The sequence below is a fragment of the Pan troglodytes genome, chromosome 10, assembly GCF_028858775.2.
Source record: "Pan troglodytes isolate AG18354 chromosome 10, NHGRI_mPanTro3-v2.0_pri, whole genome shotgun sequence".
In the NCBI taxonomy this organism is placed as follows: Eukaryota; Metazoa; Chordata; class Mammalia; order Primates; family Hominidae; genus Pan; species Pan troglodytes.
Genome location: NC_072408.2, coordinates 40,017,030 through 40,039,750, shown reverse-complemented (window position 1 = coordinate 40,039,750; position 22,721 = coordinate 40,017,030). Strand labels below are relative to the sequence as shown.

At 46.2% G+C, this 22,721-nt stretch overlaps 2 protein-coding genes across 5 annotated transcripts; one reads left to right on the top strand and one right to left on the bottom strand.

The window, feature by feature from the left end:
• The first annotated feature begins 299 nt into the window (after positions 1-299).
• RAB5B (RAB5B, member RAS oncogene family) lies at positions 300-21,465 on the top strand. 4 transcript variants are annotated; one of them, XM_063786638.1, is made up of 6 exons: positions 300-743; positions 13,628-13,882; positions 16,705-16,856; positions 17,440-17,562; positions 18,118-18,211; positions 18,856-21,465. In XM_063786638.1, the coding sequence occupies exons 2-6, from the start codon at positions 13,720-13,722 to the stop codon at positions 18,969-18,971; spliced, it is 648 nt and encodes a 215-aa protein (XP_063642708.1). In that variant the 5' UTR covers positions 300-743; positions 13,628-13,719; the 3' UTR covers positions 18,972-21,465. The 4 variants fall into 4 exon arrangements, with proteins under 4 accessions (XP_063642708.1, XP_003952209.1, XP_063642709.1 ...); XM_003952160.6 differs by lacking the exon at positions 300-743 and adding an exon at positions 756-882; XM_063786639.1 differs by lacking the exon at positions 300-743 and adding an exon at positions 847-962.
• LOC129136528 (ras-related protein Rab-13-like) lies at positions 6,727-9,000 on the bottom strand. Its single transcript, XM_054663215.2, has one exon. It carries the CDS (start codon positions 7,795-7,797, stop codon positions 7,186-7,188), a length of 612 nt encoding a protein of 203 aa, XP_054519190.1. The 5' UTR covers positions 7,798-9,000; the 3' UTR covers positions 6,727-7,185.
• Positions 21,466-22,721: the final 1,256 nt, after the last annotated feature.

Below are 22,721 nucleotides of genomic sequence, written 5' to 3'. Positions count from 1 at the left end.
TTTCCCAGTAAGCCCGCCGTTTTTCCTTTCTGTTTCATATCACAGACAGAAAAGTTTTCCAAAGATTCTTTTATTTACATTTACATACGATTCTGAAAAAGCGTCTCCAAGCTACCACTTCTTGTAGTTGCCATTGTCTCATTCCACCAAAAAACATCTCAGACCGCCCGCGGCCACCCCAAATACGCCTGTCCACTGAAGCCTCACTAAAAGGAGGAAGCGCTGATGTCAGGGTTACTTAAATTCCCAGGCTCCGGATCCCTAGAAGAGGTATTTCCCTTTACGCCCGCGAATTTGTCATAGAAGGCAGGGCACTAGAGCCAGCCCCAGCCAAGTCCAGGGGGAGGGGCGAAGGTCAGTAGCGGCCTTCCTAAGGCTTCCTTCAACCCCTCCTTGCCTGCCAGTCAAGTACCGTATTTTCGCAGTACTGGTTAAAGTTTCACTTTGACCCGCCTCCATCACTCACCTGATTAGATGTTTATGAGTCAAAAGGCGGGGTCATGGGGTGTCGAGATTTTATTGGTGGATACATACGCCTGTCGGCAGTGTACCGCCCCCTGTCTTCAGGAGCTTGCTCTTTAATGGCTCCTTACCTCGTCCATCTTCGAGGTTTCTCCCTCGCTATTGGCTTGTGGCCCCGCCTGTCGAGTCCCTTGCTCGTACTTGTTGGTGACAGCGCCCAAAGAGACTCGCCTTTCTCCAGAGGATTGGTGGATGCGTGCACATATAGCCCACCCTCGAAGGTAGGCGGGTAATCGAGCTATTGGCTGGAGCCCCGCCCCAGGGCGAGGAGGAGAAGGAGGGGCAGGAGGGTTTGGTTGAGCTGCAGCTGTTTGTCTGTTCGACACAGGCTTGGGGCCGACGGGGGAGACGGAGCCCCAGGTACCGAGCTGATGGAGCCCAAAGGGCAGGGGCGGAAGCGCCCGGGAGATGAGAGCAGCCTGGCCTGAGAGCGGAGGCGGGTCTGGTCCTAAGCGAGGGGTTAGAGTGGCCCACCGGAGAGGGGAGAAGGGGGCCGGGCCCCGGCAGGCCTAATGGGGGTCGCTGAGGAGGGGACTGGGCGGCCTGGGACCCCGAAGTTGGTGAGTCGGGAAGGCGGCTGGACTGTGGCGGCGGCCAGGCCGAGGGCCGGGCGCTGGAGGCCTGGAGCTTGAGTGAGGGCAGGGGCAGGCCTCATTAAGCAGCGCTGAAGAGGGAGGAGCTGGGGAAAGGAACAGGGCAGCGGGTGAGGTAAGCCCATTTGCCGGGAGGTGAGGAGGGCCAGACCTGTCGCCCGAGCCCCGGGGGTGAATGGGGCTGGGTCCCTGCAGAAAGGTTCATTGGAAGGGCCTGAGAAGGGTTCTTAGTTGGGTAAGAAGCGTTCTTTTCAGGGAAAGTGCCTATTGTAAAAAGAACTGAGGGTGCTATGGTGTTGAGCTGAGAGAGATTTGGGTTCAGTGAGGGAGAACTGGGGAAAATGAAGAAGGCTGTATTAATCTAGAAGACTAAGGTAGTTGAAGTAATGGAAGCAGGGCCTGGTATCAGTTATGGGAACTTCTGGGAATGCTGAAGGGTGGGCTGGGGGCTCTGGGTCTTGGGAGTACACACTCTTTTGTTCCCTTTAGTGTTTAGATGTGGTAATTTGAAGCTTTTTAAAACTCCCAGGGTAGGGATGAAGATCAAAGTAATTTTTTTTTTCCATGACTGTTGGCTGCTCCAAACTCAGCCCCTACACTTTCTGTTGGCCTCATAGCTGGTCTATACTGCAGTCTGTTTCTTAACTTACTGTTTCATGTCCTATGAAAGAGCTAAGAAGTTAGATTGGGGGCATGTTTTGTCCACTTCTTTCCCACTTAATAATGTGGTCTATAGCGAATACCATGTCTCCTAGAACTGAGAATCTATTTCATATCTATTTCATTATCTACATGGGAAAGGGGCTTAGAGATCCTCAGCCATCAGGAGATCTTCTGATCATAGTTGGTGAAACTTTTGTGGGACTTAGACTTGACTTGGGTATTTCCCAGGCAGGTAATGGAGTTAACAGGTCCGAAACTATGCGGTGATATCACTGAGGAAGAGATTTGGGGAAGAGTGAGAAATTCCATTTCAAAAGCTTGGCATCACCCCTTGTTCTTTGTCTACTTCAAAAGCCCAGATTTCTGTGCTGTTAGAAAGTTGGGTCAAACTATGAAGTATCTGGGGAAGATGGTGAGTAGAGAAAAAGATACAGAGGTGCAGTAGCCCACGCCTGTAATCCCAGCACTTTGGGAGGCTGAGACAGGAGGATCACTTGAGCCCAGGAGTTCGAGGGTGCAGTGAGCCATGATCTTCCCACTGCACTCCAGCCTGGGCAACAGAATGAGACCCTGTCTCCAAAAAAAAAAAAAAAGACAAAGATTGCCAAAGCAAAGGAGTGGAGTACCCTCCTCCCCACATATTTTTAATGGTCTGCTAGCCTTCTTAGTCCCTCATAGATTGGAGCCTATTGGATTTTCCCTTACTGTACTTCCTCCTTTTCTGCTTCTCTACCAATATATTTTATCACTACATTTCTTTTTTTTTTTTTTTTTTTGAGACGGAGTCTCACTGCAACCTCCACCTCCCAGGTTCAAGAGATTCTCCTGCCTCAGCCTCCCAAGTAGCTGGGACTACAGGTGTGCGCCACCACGCCCAGCTAATTTTTGTATTTTTAGTAGAGACAGGGTTTTACCATGTTGGCCAGGATGGTCTCAATCTCTTGACCTCATGATCCGCCCACCTCGGCCTCCCAAAGTGCTGGGATTACAGGCGTGAGCCACCACACCCAGCCATCACTACATTTCTTAATTACAAAAGTTAATATGTACATATTTTAAAATATGGAAGGTGTACAGCAGTTTAAGAAGTATAAATCCTCCCACACATACCTTATTCATATTTCATTTAGGAAGGTCAAGGATCAGAGACAGCAAATCAGACTAATCTTGCTTTGCTTTGGGGGATGTGTCACAAAAGGCAATTGTGTTTTCATGTTCTCATCAAACTCTAGTCTTATTCTTTCTGCAGTTTTCCCTTCTGGGATGATACTCTGTTATTTATTGTGTTCCTTTCACAGTTCATTTTGTCTTCTACCAAGTCCGACAAGCAGAGGGCTGTACTGTGTGTTATTCACCTTGAGTACACACACACACACAAACACACACACCCCAAGTTGTGTGCTGGGTGTCCTAGGAAGTGCCCAAAGAGATGGAACAAAACTTTATGGGGAGAAAGGATCATTTTGGTTGGGATAATTGTTGGCATCTCTGCTAAAGAAAGGAATTTCAGACCCTTATCTCAAATTCATGGTCTCTGGATGTTCATGGTCTCTGCATGTTCACATTACTTGACTATCCCTTTCTTATCCGTGATGATGATGGTTCTCCTAAGAGGCCCCTGTATTTGTCTTTCTTTTCTTTTCTTCTATTTTTAGAGACAGGGTCTTGCTTTGTCACTTAGGCTGGAGTACAGTGTGTGTCTTTCTGTAGGGATCTGAGAAGCTCCAAGCTTATCTGGATTTGAAATCGGTTTTCCTCTAAATCTCAGAGTCAGAGTACAGCTGGGGCATTTCATACTACCACCTTATTAATTGAATTTGTCCTTACTAGCTTTAAAAGCCCTCTGTTGTACCCAGCCTTTGTACAGCGCCCATTGGAAACCTCGGTTGTTTCCCCCAAGGAACTTTTCTCACCTGCAAGCCCGTCCTAGAGACAGTTGTGTAGGAGTATGTGTGTGTGTTTTTAGACGGAGTTTCACTTTTGTCACCCAGGCTGGAGTGCAGTGGCATGATCTCGGCTCACTGCAACGTCTGCCTCCTAGGTTCACGCGATTCTCCTGCCTCAGCCTCCAGAGTAGCTGGGATTACAGGCGTGCACCACCACGACCAGCTAATTTTTGTATTATTAGTAGAGATGGGATTTGACCATGTTGGCCAGGCTGGACTCGAACTCCTGACCTCAGGTGATCCACGTGCCTCAGCCTCCAAAAGCACTGGGATTACAGGAGTGAGCCACCGTGCCTGGCCGTGTGTGTGTGTGCATGTGTGTGTGTTTTAATCCTATCTAATTTTTCCAACAGTTTTTTGCATCCTAAGAGAGAGTTTAGGAGTAGAATTATCAATAAGGAATTTCATACATAGACCTGGAGTTGCAAAAATATATTTGGAGAAGAGAGCTTTCCCATTGCCCTTCAAGTCATACCTCATATCTTTTAAAATTTTTTTCCTGGACAATCCCTACTGCATAACATACCTCATATCTTCTAACTCTTACTTTACCTGGGAGCAAATATTGCTTATTGGTATGAATTTTACTTCTGAGAAGGAGGCATAGGGTAGAAGAAGCAAGCGTATAGTTTGCTCCCTAATCCTAAAGCATTTCAGATTGGAAGGTAACCAAAGTGTGAGACAATGAACTTATAATAAGGAAATGCAGCAGCCCTCTTGGAGGAAGGATACCATAAAACCCTACATGGTATACTCCCACTTCCCACAAGTGTTTTGGGAAAGATTTAGCCATTGACTCAACAGTAACTGAACTGAATAAGGAGCTACCCAGGTGAACAAAGTATGTGTACATTTCTGGGCAAGGTTGTAGCTTCTGTTCAGGGACAGTGGGTACCTTTTCAGAGTGTCTCCTGGTTCTGTGGTGTTATGGCTCCTTTTTTTAAACTTGTGTTTCTCAAGTCAGGAATTAATAGATAGTGGCCCAAAGCTTTTGACCATTCAACATCAACTGAAAATTCAGCGAACTTTGTTTTTAGCTATAGTTGCCTCAGTGTTTGGGTGGGAGGGCCACATACTGGGTGTGATTAGGCCATCTGAGGCATAGTAACGGGTGACAGGAAAAGCAGTTAGCCCATGCGAGTTGCAATAGTACCTTGTGGGTAAGATCCCAAGGGGGCCCTCCATCCAAGGGAGATCACAGAGGAGCCAGGGAGAGAATTGATTCTCTGAGGCCTATTAAAAATATTCCCAAATGGGGCCGTGTGCGGTGGCACGCGCCTGTAATCCTAGCACTTTGGGAGGCTGAGGCGGGTGGATCACGAGGTCAGGAGATTGAGACCATCCCGGCTAACACGGTGAAACCCCGTCTCTACTAAACAAAATACAAAAAATTAGCTGGGCGTGGTGGTGGGCGCCTGTAGTCCCAGCTTCTCGGGAGGCTGAAGCAGGAGAATGGCGTGAACCTGGGAGGCAGAGCTTGCGGTGAGCCGAGATCACGCCACTGCACTCCAGCCTGGGCGACAGAGCGAGACTCCGTCTCAGGAAAAAAAAAAAAGAACCCAAATGGAATTGAGTAAGATCTGTCCAGATGGTACAGAAAGGGAGGAGTTGATTGGGGGAGTGAAGTAGAATTACTTAGCCTTAATTTAGGGAGCATTTAATGAGCACCTACTAGGGATCAGGCAGCATGCTGTGCTCTGAAGATTTTAAGATAAAGAAACTCCCACTTTTAAAGAAGTTCATAGTTTAGCAGAGCAGACAGACACAATTTATATACTGTGATAATGTGATACATACTATTATAGAAATACAGTCTTTTTTTTTTTTTTTGAGACGGATTCTTGCTTTGTTGTCCAGGCTGGAGTACAGTGGTGCAATCTGTGCTCACTGCAACCTCCGCCTCCCGGGCTCAAGCAATTCTCATGTCTCAGCCTCCTGGGTAACTGGGATTACAAGCCTGTGCCAACATGCCCAGCTAATTTTTGTATTTTTAGTAGAGACGGGGTTTCACCATATTGGCCAGGCTGGTCTCGAACTCCTAACCTCCAGTGATCCATCTGCCTTGGCCTCTCAAAGTGCTGGGATTACAGGTGTGCGCCACCACACCTGGCCAGAAATACAGTCTTAATACTGTGGGACCCTACGGGCCTCTAGAGAATGATTAATTCTGTGGGGGAGAGGGTGATTATGTAATTTCACTGAAGTAACATTTGAGCTTGGTCTTATGAGATATATAGAATTTTGCTAGGCAGACAAGTAGGGACGGGCATTCCAATCTTACCTAGGTCAATAATAGGGAGTTTGTACTACCATACTGATAAGAGGTAAGTATGCTTTTTGCCTCTTGGAGAAATATAAGGGAAAGGGTGCGAGATGTGGAAGGAATCTCATTTAATCCAATGACTCATTGGGTAACACTGGATCAACAAAATGAAGAGCTGAGCCAAGTGGTAGAACTCTCATTTCAAGATTTTGGTGACTTGGGTTTAAACAGAGTTGGAGAGGGAGATGAAGGTATTTACTGGTTTCTGCTCTATCTTCCCTACTTAGTAAAACTCTCACATTAATCGCAGGGCCCACCAAATTCTGCAAAAGTTACCGCTTGTTTTCCTGTTGCCTCTCATTGAATTGCTTCTATTTCAACTGTCCTGGCAGGGGTTGGTCATAGACCTTCTAGAAAAGAGTAGTGATGAATTAATTCTTCTGTCAGAAAGATATGGGACTGCATCCCAGTTGCCAAGGAAGGCCTGGGTCTTCTTAATTTGTTTTTAGTCCCAAAGCAAGTACTTACCTAAACTGAATAGAGGCAGGAACTCTATCCAGTCTAAGCTCTTGATCCTGTCCTGGTGTTCTCTTTAGAGTTCAGCATTTCCTGCTTCCTTAAGAAGTATAGTGGTATAAGAGACAGGAGTACCTGACTAGGAGTCCTACATTTACTGCTTAGCAGTTGGCTGTATGGTAACACTTGACAAGTTGACTAATTTTATTTTATTTTTTATTTATTTATTTATTTTTTGTGCAAATGGTGGCCTTTAATACCAAGAAAGACCATGACAAGTGACAGAACAGGAGCAAATTCCCTAGTGTAGTGCCGAGCTAGCCCTTTGCAGGACCCTAAAACCTGATCTAGTAACAGAATAAATCAGTGTATTTACATTTATGTTTGCCCTGAAAACCCAGGTAAGGTCTGAAGCCTGAGGCATCTCTCCTTCCTTTCCTCCTCCCTCTCTTCCTACCTCCTTGCCTTCTTTCATTTCCTCAATTCATTCCTCTCCCTTCTCCCTTCCTCTCTTTTCCTTCTTTTCCTTTCTGCTTTTCCCTTTTCTCCTTTTTCTCCTCATTCTCTTTACCATCTACCTATGTGTCCCTCCAAGCCCCTCTGCTATTTCTCCCCTGCTCACTCCCTCTGCTGTTGTCTCCCTCAGGTTCAGCTTCCGGGGTGGGGAGGCAAGAAAGGGTCCTCAGCTCAGGGAGCACTTGTTGGTGTTCTTTATGTCACAAGTTTTCAGGTCAGTACTGGGAGGCTTGTTGCCGTTTCCTGATCTCCGGCCTCCTGACTTGAGCAAGATGTCCCGGGCCAGGGAACTAAAAGCCTCATCCACATTCATACTGGATTTAGCACTAGTTTCGAAAAATCGGATTCCATGCTCTCGAGCCAACTTATCGGCCTGCTCCTTCTGCACCTTCCTCTTGACCTCCATGTCACATTTGTTCCCTAGCAAGAGGTGCTCCACCCCAGCTGAGGCATTCTCCATGATGCTTTTCATCCAGTTCTGAATATTCTCGAAAGATTTCTCATCCGTGATGTCGTATGCTAGGATAATGCCCATGGCTCCACGGTAGTAGGCAGTAGTTATTGTCTTGAACCGCTCTTGGCCAGCCGTGTCCCAGACTTGTAGTTTGATCTTCTTCCCCTCTATATCCACAGTGCGGATCTTGAAATCAATTCCGATGGTGGAGATGTAAGTGTTGTTGAAGTTGTCCTCTGCAAAGCGAATGATCAGACAAGTCTTGCCCACCCCCGAGTCCCCGATCAGCAGCAACTTGAAGAGGTGGTCGTAGGCTTTGGCCATGGCGGACACCGGGGGAGCCGGGGGAGGGGTGGGGCTATTTATTTATTTTTGAGACGGAATCGCTCTGTTGTCCAGGCTGGAGTGCAGTCGTGTGATCTCGGCTCACTGCTACCTCTGCCTCCCAGGTTCAAGCAATTCTCGTGCCTCAGCCTCCTGAGTAGCTGGGATTACAGGCACACACCACCACACCCAGCTAATTTTTGTATTTTTAGTAGAGACAGGTTTTCACCACATTGGCCAGGCTGGTCTCAAACTCCTGACCTCAGGTGATCTGCCCATCTCGCCCTCCCAAAGTGCTAGGATTACAGGTGTAAGCCACCACGCCTAGCCCAAATTGACTAATTGTATGTGTCTCGGTTTCCTCACCTATAAAATATAGAGACTGGACTAAATGACCTCTAGACTGGCTCTGATCTGCCTGACTGACCTTAAGGCTGACAACTGGTACTGGGTTGGACTCCAGTGGCTATATATACCGAGAACTCTGTCTCTGTTGATAGGTGATAGACTTCTGGAGGCTTCATATGTATTTGGTTTAGGGACTCAAAGCTAACAAGTGGAAGGGGGCTTGAGGAATGGAGTCTTACTCTAGCTGGGACTGCTAAGACACTTTTACTGTTATGCCTACTTTGCTGCACTGCTTGGGAGAGTTGCCCACATTAAAGAACATCCTCCATGGGTCTCCTGCATCTAGTGGGCTAACCCATGGTCAGGCCTCAATCCTCCCTAGTTAATGGGTCATTTTATAAGTCATTCTTGTAGAGCTGTACTTCTTTTTTTTTTTTTCTTTTGATGGAGTCTTGCTCTGTCACCCAGGCTGGAGTGCAGTGGCGAAGTCTCGACCCACTGCAGCCTCTGCCTCCCAGGTTCAAGCAATTCTCCTGCTTCAGCCTCCCAAGTAGCTGAGATTACAGGTGTCAGCCACCACACCTGGCTAATTTTTGTGTTTTTAATGGAGACGGGGTTTCACCATGTTCGCCAGACTGGTGTTGAATTCCTGACCTTAGGTGATCCGCCCACCTCAGCCTCCCAAAGTGCTGGGATTTCAGGCATGAGTCACTGCACCCGGCAGAGCTGCACTTCTAAGGGAAGTTAAATCTGATTTCTTCTGAGCTAAAAAGGTTGAAAGGAAGAGAAACCTGCCCCATCTCCCTTTTTTTTGTCTCGGGTTTGAAGGTAATAATCATCATACCACTTGACTGGTTTACCAAAAAAAAAAAAATTAGTATTTTTGTGGGAAAAAATGAGAATAGAAAATAAATAATTGAATCTTATATGTATTATTTCATTTCTGTACCACAGAACTTTTGAGAGTCTAGCTATTATATTTTTAAAATGATACCCTTATAAACATGATAAGATTAAAGATCAAAGCTTAGAGGTGGCTCAACAATTGCTGTGAACAGGGAAGAAGGCAGGACATATTCTTTCTTTTTCAGAGGTGGGATCTCACTATGTTGCCCAGGCTGGTCTCAAACTCCTGGGCTCAAGTGATCCTCCTGCCTTGGCCTCCCAAAATGCTGGGATTACAGGCGTGAACCATGATGTGCAGCCAGAACATACTCTTAAGGCTACATATTAGGGTACGAGGTAGTCTTTTCTAAGTCAGTAGTTACTGATCTCTGAGAATCCAAGGTTGCTTAGTAGCAAGAAAGCTTGCTGACCACAGCTGGGCTCTGGCTTGACTTCCCATCTCTGAGAGTTAGTGACAGAGACTTTGCAACTCAAGCGTGTCTGCAATTGTTTCCTGTCTTTACACTCCCCCAGAGCTCAAGTGATATGTTTAGCCATGAGAATTCAGTCCATTCTAACTCCCACATTTTCCTGTATTGTAGAGTAGTAACATTGAGGCTTAATATTCTACCCCTTGGATCACATGCTTTGAAATACATAAAAACGTGAGGGAGTAAGTTGAAAAAACCAGTAACTTTTTCTATTGTTTCTTGAGAGTATAGCATATATATGTCACCTGAAGGAAACTTGATCAGCTTATCATCTGTCCTTTTTTTTTTATTATGGTGTCACCTGTCTTCTCTTTTATTTATTTTTTATTTTGAGAGACGGAGTCTTGCTCTGTTGCCCAGGCTGGAGTACAGTGGCATAATCTCAGCTCACTGCAACCTCCGCCCTCTGGGTTCAAGCGATTCTCCTGCCTCAGCTTCCCAAGTAGCTGGGACTACAGGCGTGTGCCGCTATACCCAGCTAATTTTTGTATTTTTTAGTAGAGATGGGGTTTCACTATATGTTGGCCAGGCTGGTCTCAAACTCCTGACCTCTCAAACACCAGAGTGAGACTCTCTCTAAAAATGGAAAATAAATTTTAAAATGTTATAATTAAAGATACTCATTTAAATTGAATAAATTTAGCTTTATGAAAAATTTGCTGTATCATCTTTATTTTGATCCTTTCATCATAGGCCATTGAAAACTTAATCATAAAATGGTACATGTATATCTGAATTTTTAAGACTGACTGACCAAGGGGACTACAGAATACCCAGTAGAATCAAAGTAATTGTCATGTTCCTCTGTATTAATCTAGTCTACTTTGGGACCTTGAGTTCTCACCTCTCATTCTTTTGCTAACTTCCTCTTTACCCTTTAGTTATGTCTCTCTTTTTTTTTTTTTTTTTTCCAGAGACAGCGTCTTGTTCTGTTGCCCAGGCTGGAGTGCAGTGGTGCAATCAGCTCACTACAACCTTCAACTCCTGGGCTCCAGTGATTCTCCCACCACAGCCTCTGGAGTAGCTGGGATTACAGGCACATACCACCATGCCCAGCTAATTTTTTAAAATGTTTTCTAGAGACTCAGTCTCGCTATGTTGCCTAGGCTGGTCTCAAACTCCTCACCTCAAGCAAGGCTTCCCCTTTTATCTCCCAAACCCCTGGGATTACAGGCATGGGCCGCTCTGCCAGGCCTGTTTTTTCTCTTTTTCTTTCTCTGTACCACTTTCATATTGTGGCTTCTTCCCTGCCCCCCATCTCCCCCCTACCCACCCCAGGTGGAGTCTTGCTCTGTTACCCAGGCTGGAGTGTGGTGGCACGATCTCGGCTCACTGCAACCTCTGCCTCCCGGGTTTAAGCAGTTCTGCCTCAGCCTCCCGAGTAGGATTACAAATGCCGGCCACCAACCACACCCGGCTAATTTTTTTTTTTTTTTTTTTTAAGACTGAGTCTCGCTGTTGCTGTGTCGCCAGGCTGGAGTACAGTGGTGCAATCTCAGCTCACTGCAACCTCCACCTCACAAGTTCAAGCAGTTCACCTGCCTCAACCTCTCAAGTAGCTGGGACTACAGGCACGCGCCACCACGCCCAGCTAATTTTTGTATTTTTAGTAGAGACGGGGTTTCACCATGTTTGCCAGGCTTGTCTCAAACTCCTGACCTCCTGATCCGCCTGCCTTTGCCTCCCAAAGTGCTGGGATTACAGGCGTGAGCCACTGTGCCCGCCTTTTATTTTTTGAGACGGAGTCTCGCTCTGTCACCCAGGCTGGAGCACAGTGGCGCATCAGCTCAGTGCACCCTCTACCTTCTAGGTTTAAGCGATTCTCCTGCCTCAGCCTCTGGAGTAGCTGGGATTACAGGTATGCACCACCACACCCAGCTAATTTTTTTTGTATTTTTAGTGGGGACGGGGTTTCACCATGTTGGCCAGGCAGGTCTCGAACTTCTGACCTCAGGTGATCCAACTCAGCCTCCCAAAGTGCTGGGATTATAGGTATGAGCGACTGCACCCAGGCTGTGGCTGCTTTTTAGGAATATATTGATAACAACTAATATTGAGATATATTTTAATAGCTATTAGCACTATGCTAAACACATCTTTCACTTATTATTTGTAGCTATGAGGATGGTATTTTTTCCATTTTACAAAGGTAGAAGGTAAGGCTTAGAGAGGTAGAGAAATTCTCTTTATATCATATTAGTAATGATTAGTAGCTTAATATTTATTTAGCACTTAGTATCTATCAAATACTTAAAATACTTTAGTTATTTATATGCATTATCTCATTTAATCCTTACAACACCCTTATGAAGTAGGTGCTTATAAGGCTATTATCTCATTTTACAGATGAGGAAATGAATGCACACATATATTTAGTGACTTGCTCAAGGTTCATAGCTAGTCAGTAGAGCTGAAAAACAAACGTGGAGAATTGGACTCCAGAGCCTTTATTCCTCTGAATTGCCTCCTGTATGATTTTCTGTCTTTACGATCTAGTAAGTGGGGTTACTGAAATTTTTTAACCCCAGTTTAACTCCAGTCCCACTAATTGTGGTGACAAAATAATGATGTTTCCCCACATATGCCATAGAGTATGATGTCTGTGAAGTCACTAGGATCTGCTTTGGAAAAGCGAAAGAGTAATTTGAACAAGCAAAGTACAACTCTCAAGCAATGCTTAGGTTTGGGAGAGAGGTTTTTGCATGCTCTGCCCATGCTAACTTCCCTTTGAATTTCATAGCTCCTTTCCGCTCAGAGTCAGGATGATGAAATGTATTCAGATTTAGACGATTAGAGTCTCAAAGTCCCAACTCTTCTCTCTGTTCCCTGCCCCACCAGCAGCTTTCTTAGCCCTCTTAGAAGATAGAGGAGCTGATTCAGTGTATTCTTTCATCAAATACTGATTGCTTGCAGACTTACCCCCTATACCATCCTCTGGAGACTTCTGCATGTCTTTAGAAGGTATACCTTTCTCTGCCTCTAATTTGGAGGGCTACAGCTGTTAGGCCCCTTTGGTGTGGAGGGTAATCTAATCTCTAGGCACCAGCAAGACAGCTGCAAGTTGAGAGTAGGTCAAGCTTACTGATTCTTGATAGACTTTCAGATTTGGAAAGATGGCAGAAACAAAGTGAAAAAAGAGTTGTTAATGAAACAAAGAGTTGATAATGAATGTGATCTGTTGGTTGTATTTCTCTCTTTACCTTCAACCAAAAATGAGAAAGGATAGATTTTGTGGCAATGGGACCCTGGTTAGATCTTTAGAAATGTCTTATCAGGGAGACCGGTCATATATAAAGGATACAGCAGCAGCTACCCTTCTGCCCTTAGGAGTGGTGACTCTTATCTCACACCCCTAGAGTAAATCTCTCATTTTGACAAAAAGCTAAGGAAAAATGAAAAGAAGGCCAGGCACGGTGGCTCATGCCTGTAATATCAGCACTTTGGAAGGCCAAGGCGGGCAGATCACCTGAGGTCAGGACTTCTTAGACTAGCCTGACCAACATGGAGAAACTCCGTCTCTACTAAAAATACAAAATTAGCCAGGCGTGGTGGTGCATGCCTGTAATCCCAGCTACTCGGGAGACTGAGGTGGGAGAATTGCTTGAACCCGGGAGGCAGAGGTTGTGGTGAGCCAAGATTGTGCCATTGCACTCCAGCCTGGGCAACAAGAGTGACGTCTCAAAAAAAAAGAAGAAAAGGAAAAGAAGAGCACAGCACCAGGATGCCAAGGAGATACTGGGGATCTAGGGTACCGGTGGGTGGATCTGGATATTCTTCAGGCCAGCTAAAGGTTGATCACTTTGTGTGACTCAAACAAAAAACTTTGAAGACCTGGTGGGGAATTACTGGGGAATTAAAAACTCTCAGTTTTCAGTCTCTCTATTTCAGCTCCCTTGGCAGTTAGAGATTATGTGGTAGGGCAGACTCCAGAAGCAGTTCTTATTTTGCTCTTCCCAACTCTTACCACTGAGGATCAGCTGCCTGGGACCTTCTCAGAGCTAAGTCCTCATAGAAGCAAGGAAATGAAGAGGTTCTATCCTTCTCTGAAAAGCGATTGCAGCTTCAATGGACGTATGTTTAATTTTATTCACTTTTTTTTCTTGCAGGAGTGTTGAAGCCTGGAAATCCCCTCCCCTTCCCCCTCCCCCCTTTACAGTATCCCCCTCCCTCCACCCTTTCCCACTCTGATAATCTGGCCATGACTAGCAGAAGCACAGCTAGGCCCAATGGGCAACCCCAGGCCAGCAAAATTTGCCAGTTCAAATTGGTCCTGCTGGGAGAATCTGCAGTGGGAAAGTCAAGCCTGGTATTACGTTTTGTCAAAGGGCAGTTCCATGAGTACCAGGAGAGCACCATTGGAGGTGAGTGCCTTGGGGTAATAGGAGATTGAATGTTTGGTAAGGGTTTTTTTTTTTTTAGATGGAGTCTTGCTCTGTTACCCAGGCTGGAGTGCAGTGGCGCAATCTTGGCTTACTGCAACCTCTGTCTCCCAGGTTCGAGCGATTCTCATGCCTCAGCCTCCCGAGTAACTGGGATTACAGGTGCACACCGTGGCACCTGGCTAATTTTTGTATTTTTAGTGGAGAGGGGGTTTCACCATCATGTTGGCCAGGTTGGTCTCAAACTCCTGACCTCAGGTGATCTGCCTGCCTCGGCCTCCCAAAGTGCTGGGATTACAGGCATGAGTCACCAGGCCGGGCCGGTAAGGCTTTTGAAAAGAGATATAAGACCTGATTATGGAGTTGGCCCTCTTAGTCCCATTCTTTTCCCCAGAAATGGAAACCCTTTATAAAAACAGAGGCCGGGCCCAGTGGCCCACCACTTTGGGAGGCCAAGATGGGCGGATCACCTGAGGTCAGGAGTTCGAGACCAGCCTGCCCAACATGGCGAAATCCTGTCTCTACTAAAAATACAAAAAATTAGCCAGGCATGGTGGCAGGCGCCTGTAATCCCAGCTACTCGGGAGGCTAAGGCAGGAGAATCACTTGAACCCGGGGGGCAGAGGTTGTAGTGAGCCGAGATCGCGCCACTGCACTCCACCCTGGGCGACAAGAGCAAAACTCCATCTCCAAAAAAAAAAAAAAAAAAATCAAAATCTGGTAAAATAGGCTGGGCATGGTGGGTCACACCTGTAATCCCAGCATTTGGGAGGCCGAGGCAGGCGGATCACTTGAGGCCAGGAGTTCAAGACCAGCCTGGCCAACAAGGTGAAATCCCCGTCTCTACTAAAAATACAAAAAATTAGCTGGGCGTGGTGGCACGTGCCTATAATTCCAGCTACTCAGGAGGCTGAGGTAGGAGAACTGCTTGAACCCAGGAGATGGAGGTTGCAGTGAGCCAAGATTGCGCCATTGCACTCCAGCCTGGGTGACTAGAGCGAAAATCCATCTCAAAAAAACAAAACAACAACAACAACAACAAAGATTAGCCGGGCATGGTGGCACATGCCTATAATCCCAGCTACTTGGGAAGCTGAGGCAGGAGACTCGCTTGAACTCATGAGGCGGAGGTTGCAGTGAGCCAAAATCACGCCAGTGCATTTTATCCTAGGCGAAGGAGCGAGACTGTTTCAAAAACAAAAAAAAATCTGGTAAAATAGAGGCTGGAACTAATGCAAAATACAAAGGGTGTCTGCCTTTCTCATCTTTGCTACCTTTTCCCCACTACTACCCCAAGGGTGCTAATTCAATAAAGGATCTTTTATGAGAACTTCCATATTATTCCTTCCCCTTGTTATTTTTATTTATTTATTTATTTATTTTTGAGACGGAGTCTCTGTCGCCCAGACTGGAGTGCAGTGGTGCAATCTTGGCTCATTGCAACTTCTGCCTCCCAGGTTCAAGTGATTCTCGTGCCTCAGCCTCCTGAGCAGCGGAGATTACAGGCACGCACCACCATGCCCGGCTAATTTTTATATTTTTATAGAGACAGGGTTTCACCGTGTTGGCCAGGCTGGTCTCAAACTCCTGACTTCAAGTGATCCAACCGCCTCGGCCTCCCAAAGTGCTGGGATTACAAGCATGAGCCACCGTGCCTGGCCTCTTTCCCCTTTTTATTAGTCATCTTGGAAATGTATTCCTGGACCTGCAGCAGATTATATGAAAAAGTAACAGCCAAATAATATTGATAATGATGGGACTTGCCATCAAGCTTTAAAATCTTCTAATTAATTCTATTTTTTTTTTTTTTTTTTTTTTGGATACTGAGTCTCACCCTGTTGCCCAGGCTGGAGTGCAGTGGTGCAGTGGTTGCCCATTGCAATTTCCGCTTCCCCAGTTCAAGCACTTCTGCTGCCTCAGCCTCCCAAGTAGCTGGAATTACAGGCGTCCATCACCACGCCTGGTTAACTTTTGTGTTTTTAGTAGAGGCGGGGTTTCACTATGTTGGCCAGGCTGGTCTCGAACTCCTGACCTCAAGCCATCCGCCTGCCTTGGCCTCCCAAAGTGCTGGGATTACAGGCATGAGCCACTGCGCCCAGCCAATCCTCTAATTAATTCTTTTGTTTGTTTGCGTTTGTTTGTTTGATTTTTGAGACGGAGTTCCGCTCTTGTTGCCCACGCTGAAGTGCAGTGGCGCCATCTTGGCTCACTGCAACCTCCACCTCCCAAGTTCAAGGGATTCTCCAGCCTCAGCCTCCCGAGTAGCTGTGATTACAGGTGTCCACCACCATGCCTGGCTAATTTTTGTATTTTTAGTAGAGACGGGTTTTGCCGTGTTGGCCAACTGGTCTCGAACTCCTGACCTCAGGTGATCCACCTGCCTCCGCCCCCACCTCCCAAAGTGCTGGGATTACAGGCGTGAGCTACCGTGCCCAGCCCAATCTTCTAATTAATTCTTGATGTGACTTTTATCTGAAGCTATTTTCTCTGTCATTTGTTATTCTCCTATTTTGGTTAGAAGAAGGATGACTCGTATAAGTGCCAGTTCTTCTGTCCCTCTTAGTTTATGATGTACCCCCATTCCTTAGTTAGTGACATTTCTGGCAGGAAGGACTTAGCCAAGGGCAGTCTTAATCCTGGTTCCAAGACTTACATGTAAGGAGAACTCAAAACCTTTTCCTGTAGCTGACTATCCTGGGTGGTGACTGGTCTTAGTGTAGGGCAGTTACATTTTGAAGGGGGGAGGGATGTTCCCATTCATCCTCCCACTTACAGCATCTTCCCCTCCATTCTCTCATCCATAGCGGCCTTCCTCACCCAGTCCGTTTGTCTAGATGACACAACAGTGAAGTTTGAGATCTGGGACACAGCTGGGCAGGAGCGATATCACAGCTTAGCCCCCATGTACTACAGGGGTGCCCAAGCTGCAATCGTGGTTTACGACATTACTAATCAGGTAAGTGAGCTAAGAAGACTGTCCTTGTTGGCTGGACATGGTGGCTTACGCCTGTAATCCCAACACTTTAGGATGCCAAGGCGGGAGGATCATGAGGTCAAGAGATTGAGACCATCCTGGCCAACATGGTGAAACCCCGTCTCTACTAAAATTACAAAAATTAGTTGGGCGTGGTGGTGCACGCCTGTAGTCCCAGCTACTTGGGAGGCTGAGGCAGGAGAATCGCTTGAACCCAGGAGGCGGAGGTTTCAGTGAGCCGAGATCGAGCTACTGCACTCTAGCCTCGGCGACAGAGCAAAACTCCGCCTCAAAAAAAAAAGAAAAAAGACTGTCCTTGCTTATATTTAGAGGAGTTAGTTTGGGGCAGGGGGTAAGGGGGCAGAAAACGGGTTCTTGAAATAGCAAATAAGAGTACAAATTATGCTTCCAAGTGCTAAGAAGACAGATAATGAATTATCAGAGACCTGTGGTTTCACTGAGGGAAGACCACCTAGAAGAGGTGAATTTTGAGACTCATTTTAAAAGGTGATGGATATGGATTGGCAGTCATTCCAGCCTACTCATTCTCTTCATGTTTTCCTAGGAAACCTTTGCCCGAGCAAAGACATGGGTGAAGGAACTACAGCGACAGGCCAGTCCTAGCATCGTTATTGCCCTGGCAGGGAACAAAGCTGACCTGGCCAACAAACGTATGGTGGAGTATGAAGTAAGGTGGCCCGTGGAGTTCCTCTCTAACACTTCCTCTGTTCCTGGGACCTCTTTTTTTCCAAACCAGCCCTCTCTGAAAACGTCAGCTGAGGACATTCATTGTCTCATTCCCCAGTTCTACACCAAGTTAAATACAGCAACACTGTGACCCTAATGACAGCCAGGAGATTTTCAGAGGAGTCAGGAGAAAACTCCAGAGCAGAGGGTTAGGGAAGTACCAGCTGTGGGGGTACCAGTGTGAAAACAGGAAGGAGGGAGCAATTAAATTTGTGGTAAGGGACTATTCAAGTGTCACAACCCAAAAGCCCCCAACTAACTTACCCTTTCCCCTATAATTAAGCTTTCTGACATTTGTGTGTTGGACTGAGTGGACATGGGGTCATCTTGAGGGAGTTGTCATTAAATTATGCATCTAGGCTAGCTGGCTCAAAGGGGTATTAATTAAGGGGAGGGAACCTAGGATTTTGCCTAGCTGTTGTGCTGCATGGGAGTGGAAAGGCAATACTCGTTCCCACCCTACATTCTGAGCGCTAATACATCCCACTCCTTGCAGGAGGCCCAGGCATATGCAGATGACAACAGCTTATTGTTCATGGAGACTTCAGCCAAGACGGCTATGAACGTGAATGATCTCTTCCTGGCAATAGGTAAGGTCAGAACTTCCTGAGGTCCCCCTTTTTCCCTCGTTTATAGGCAAAATTATAGCTAACCCAAATCAAGGATAGGTGCGAGTATCTCCTTTTGCAAAAACTTTAGGTATGGAAATACCTTAACTTTCTGTTATGACCTCCATCCTTGGCTGCAGCTTTAGCTCCCTTGTCTTCAATGTGTAAGTTTGCCGGCCAGGTGTGGTGGCTAACACCTGTAATCCCAGCATTTTGGGAGGCCGAGGCGGGCGGATCATGAGGTCAAGAGATCAAGACCATCCTGGCCAATGTGGTGAAACCCCGTCTCTACTAAAAATACAAAAATTAGCTGGGCGTGGTGGCGCACACCTGTAGTCCCAGCTACTTGGGAGGCTGAGCCAGGATAATCACTTGAACCCGGGAGGTGGAGGTTGCAGTGAGCCGAGATTGTGCCACTGCACTCCATCCTGGCAACAGAGCAAGACTCCATCTCAAAAAAAAAAAAAAAAGTTTGCAAATAGTGAACCCTCCCATCTTCAGAACATTCTTTTAATCTCTCAAATTCTCCCTTTTCCCCAACTCGGTAGCCATTTTTGGGGGGTGGAGGCAGAGGGGTAGGGAAGTAAAGTCTACCATACTTTGTTCTCTTCTCTTTTTATCTCTAGCTAAGAAGTTGCCAAAGAGTGAACCCCAGAATCTGGGAGGTGCAGCAGGCCGAAGCCGGGGTGTGGATCTCCATGAACAGTCCCAGCAGAACAAGAGCCAGTGTTGTAGCAACTGAGGGGGTGGCTAGCAGCAAACAAGTATGGAGCTAGCACAAGAGCTAAGAAATAACCTCCATCCCTACCCCTCAGCACACAGCCCCTACGGTAACAGCACACTGAGCCCTGGCTCCCAAGGGCTGCCTCCTGACAGCTCCGTCATGGCACTTTTTAACGCTTCAGCAACAAACACCAGGCAGCTGTTGCCACTGGCCTCCTACCCCCTACTCTGGGGCTTGGGGGTCAACTCCCCCCAGGACTTACCTTCCAAAACAAACTTTCTTCACTTTGTATTATAGGTACAAGACAGCGACTTACGTATCTTTTCTCCTCCTCCCTAGTGTTCCTCCCCATTTTTTCAGAAAACACTTCTGACTGCTGTCCCTTCCCCTTCTGCTTTTGGTCAATCCCTGTTCTTGAGCCTCTTTTCTCCTCTCCCCAGGATGCAGAAAGTGGTGAACCCAGGAACTGAGGAAGGAGGTTTCCAGTTCATTTACATTAAGGGCCCTGGGGGAGAATAAAGCTCAGAGCAGGAGGGAGTAAGGAAACATTTCCTTTTTGTTTTTATTTGGTTGGAGTTTCTCATATTTGAAAACATTGCGGTATCCATGAGTTGGCCTTGTGGAGGGTGTTCCTAGGTAGAGGTGAGAATGGGGAGGCAAGATCTCAGGCACCAGGCAGGAGGTGCCTTGTAAGCTAACTGGGCGGTGGTGGAGGTGCAGTGTCAACTGTGGCTCTGTAACTCTTCAAAGGCTCAGTTTCCCCTCACGCAGCCTCTTAGGTAGCGTTTCCCCTAATCGTGGGGGTTGGACCCCAGAGTCTTCCAAAGAATTTTCACTGGTTGCCTGCATCTTTGGCTCTGCTGTGATCTGATTGGAGGAGGGACAGTTTCTGGTACCCATCCTCTGATTTATACATATGCATTTTTTCCCCTCTGGCCTTTAGATGGCCTCAGCCCCAGCCACCATATACCCCTGCAGTTTGCACTTTAATTGATGGTAGTTCAGTTGGGGTACTTGTTTTATGGAAGTTTTGATTGATTTACTTGCCCTCCCACCTTCTTTTTAATTCAATGAAATCTGAGGTTAATAAGAGGTTCGAGGAGAGGTTATAGATAAGACTACCAGTGGCAGCTACTCAAGTCCTATCTCCACTGTTAGCTTCCTCCAACTCTAATTATTAACCTATATTCTTGCCAAGCTAACTATTGACTATAGGTTTGCCTTTCCTGGAGAATTAATTGAGCAATTGGGGAGTGTCTCAGGATAGCACAGGCCAAGGTAGGGGAGTAAAAAGGAGGTCAGGCAAAAGGGAGGAGTTTTCTGTCCTTTCCCAGGTTTCACACTCAATTTGATATCCATTACCATGTCTTTTCTACTTCCTTGTAAATAGGTATGATCTTTATTCTCACTGTACAGTCTGTTCTATCCTCTGCCTCCCATCAGGCCCTGTTTCTTTGCTCCTTTGTTAATATCTTGAATTTAGTCCCTCCATCCTTAATCCCCCCATACCTCCCCATCATGCAACCAGTGGTTTAATCCATGTACCAATAGGGGCTAGTACCACAGAGGCCTCCTGTGGTGCCCTCGTATCATACCACCTGTTCCTGTGGAGAGGGAATGACCGGCACTGAAGGTACCTTACAACTGGCTCATATTATCAGAGGACCTTGGTCCTTTCTAAATCTCTAGTCTCTCTTCATATCCTTCATCAGGTGTTTTAAGATGTCTCTGAGAAGCCATCAAGGCAAAAGAGAACTTTAAGTTCCTTGTTCCAGCCCGGAGTTTTGGGAAAGAAAGAAAGGAAAGGTCACAGTGACCTAGGATTGGAACCTTCCTGCCCTTTTGGCTTGCAGACTGCCTTCTATCCCAGAACAGCTGAGAAATCTGTGAAGCTGAGATTCTGAAGGACCCAGCTTAGGTTCTTCCACTTAGGCCTCAATTCCCTTCCTTTTCCAGGGGCAGCCTTAGTTCCCATGGCCCTGAAACACACACATTTCCCCCTTCCTTTCCCAGAAGCCACTGGCCCCCCATAGCACCCAGTGCATCCTTTTTACAAGTGGAAGAACTAGTATGGCTTTCCAAAGTCTTCTAGAAATGAAGTTCTTTCTCTGTGCAGCTTTCCCCCTTGGAGCAGGAGTGAAGATGTTTCATTATCTTGGGCGTGGGAAACCACTTCCCCAGGCTTCTCCCTCCCCCACCCCCATAGGAACAGGATTTGGCCTTAGCTTCTGGGCCTATCGGCTGCCTTCCCTCTACTTCCTACCACCTCTTCTGCCTTCCTTTGAGCTCTGTTGGGCTTGGGGATCTTAGTTTTCTTTTGTTTATTTCCCAGCTCATTTTTTTCTTCTGGTCAGTTTTTTTAAGGGGGGGGTGTTGTGGTTTTTTGTTTTTGTTTTGCTTCTAAGAAAGCATTTGCCTTTCTTCCTCTCCCAACATAACAATCGTGGTAACAGAATGCGACTGCTGATTTACCGATGTATTTAATGTAAGTAAAAGAAGGAAAAAAAGAAAAGGGCATTGGAGTGTTGCTTTTTCTTATTTTATTATTATTATTATTATTATTATTATTATTATTATTATTATTTTTGCTATTTGTCAGGTACTAGGAATTTGGAAGAAAGGATACCCAGTAATGTTTTACTGAATCAGAAACACACCTTTCCCTGCATCTTGATACATCCTTATTCCCTTTAATCTTTTCTTAAACATCTAGTTTAGAAAATAGCCCTTCTATTGCTATTTAATCACCCCTCTTCTAAGGCCACTAGATTGTTCATCAAATCAAACCCTATTATATCTTTTTAGGCCCTCTTAACAGAATGTATATGTGTAGGGTGTGGTCTGTGGATCTTTGGGCCCACTGATGAGATTAGAGAGAGGGGTGCTATTTGAAGTAGTATACAAAAATGTATGTGCATATTTCTTTTTTTTTTTTTTTATTGAGATGGAGTCTCTGTCGCTAGCCTGGAGTACAGTGGCATGATCTTGGCTCACAGCAATCTCCGCCTCCTGAGTTCAAGTGATTCTCCTGCCTCAGCCTCCTGAGTAGCTAGGATTACAGGCACGCACCAACACACCCAGCTAATTTTTGTATTTTTAGTAGAGACGGGGTTTCACCATGTTGGTCAGGCTGGTCTTGAACTCCTGACCTCGTGATCCACCCACCTTGGCCTCCCAAAGTGCTGGGATTACGGGCGTGAGCCACTGTGCCCGGCCGTATGTGCATATTTCTAGGATCCATTTCTATATGTTTCTCAAAGGGGTCCATGACCCAAAGGTTGAAAAACATCACTGAGTTAGTTTTCTTGTAGCTTCCACCTCAATGGGAAAATTTCCCCTGGATCTGCTCTTGACTCCTAGTGTACTTCAAACCCTTCAGTCCATCACAGTCTAAAGGTCGAGGGAAGGGAAATGAAATAGGATTATGTGTGGTTGCAGGAGGCTTTAAATTCCAAAGAATCTGAAGGTGGATAGGAAAGAGGACTGGTGCCAGACAAATTTGACATTCTAGGCCTGTCTCTGTCAACTTACCAGCTGTGGCCTTGATCAAGTTAGTTAGTGCCTTCTGCCTCGTTTCTTCATCTGTAAAGTAAAAGCTGAAGATTAAGGTCAATTATGTAAAGTATGTGTGTCACACAAAAGTAGATGACACTATTAGGAAGGAGGCTTTTAGATAGTCCCTAACTGACTTCTCTGTATCTTCCTTTGGCTGAGACTTTTTTTTTTAGGTTGAAGCTCGCTTTCTCTCTCTCTCCCTCTTTCTCCCTC

What these genes read in the sequence shown, in the direction of transcription:
- LOC129136528 (XM_054663215.2), bottom strand. Translation starts at nt 7,797, where the DNA reads ATGGCCAAAGCCTACGACCACCTCTTCAAGTTGCTGCTGATCGGGGAC.
- RAB5B (XM_063786638.1), top strand. Translation starts at nt 13,720, where the DNA reads ATGACTAGCAGAAGCACAGCTAGGCCCAATGGGCAACCCCAGGCCAGC. An exon ending in CCAGGAGAGCACCATTGGAG is followed by an intron (nt 13,883 to 16,704) that starts GTGAGTGCCTTG and finishes TCTCATCCATAG; the next exon opens with CGGCCTTCCTCACCCAGTCC. An exon ending in TGATCTCTTCCTGGCAATAG is followed by an intron (nt 18,212 to 18,855) that starts GTAAGGTCAGAA and finishes TTTTATCTCTAG; the next exon opens with CTAAGAAGTTGCCAAAGAGT.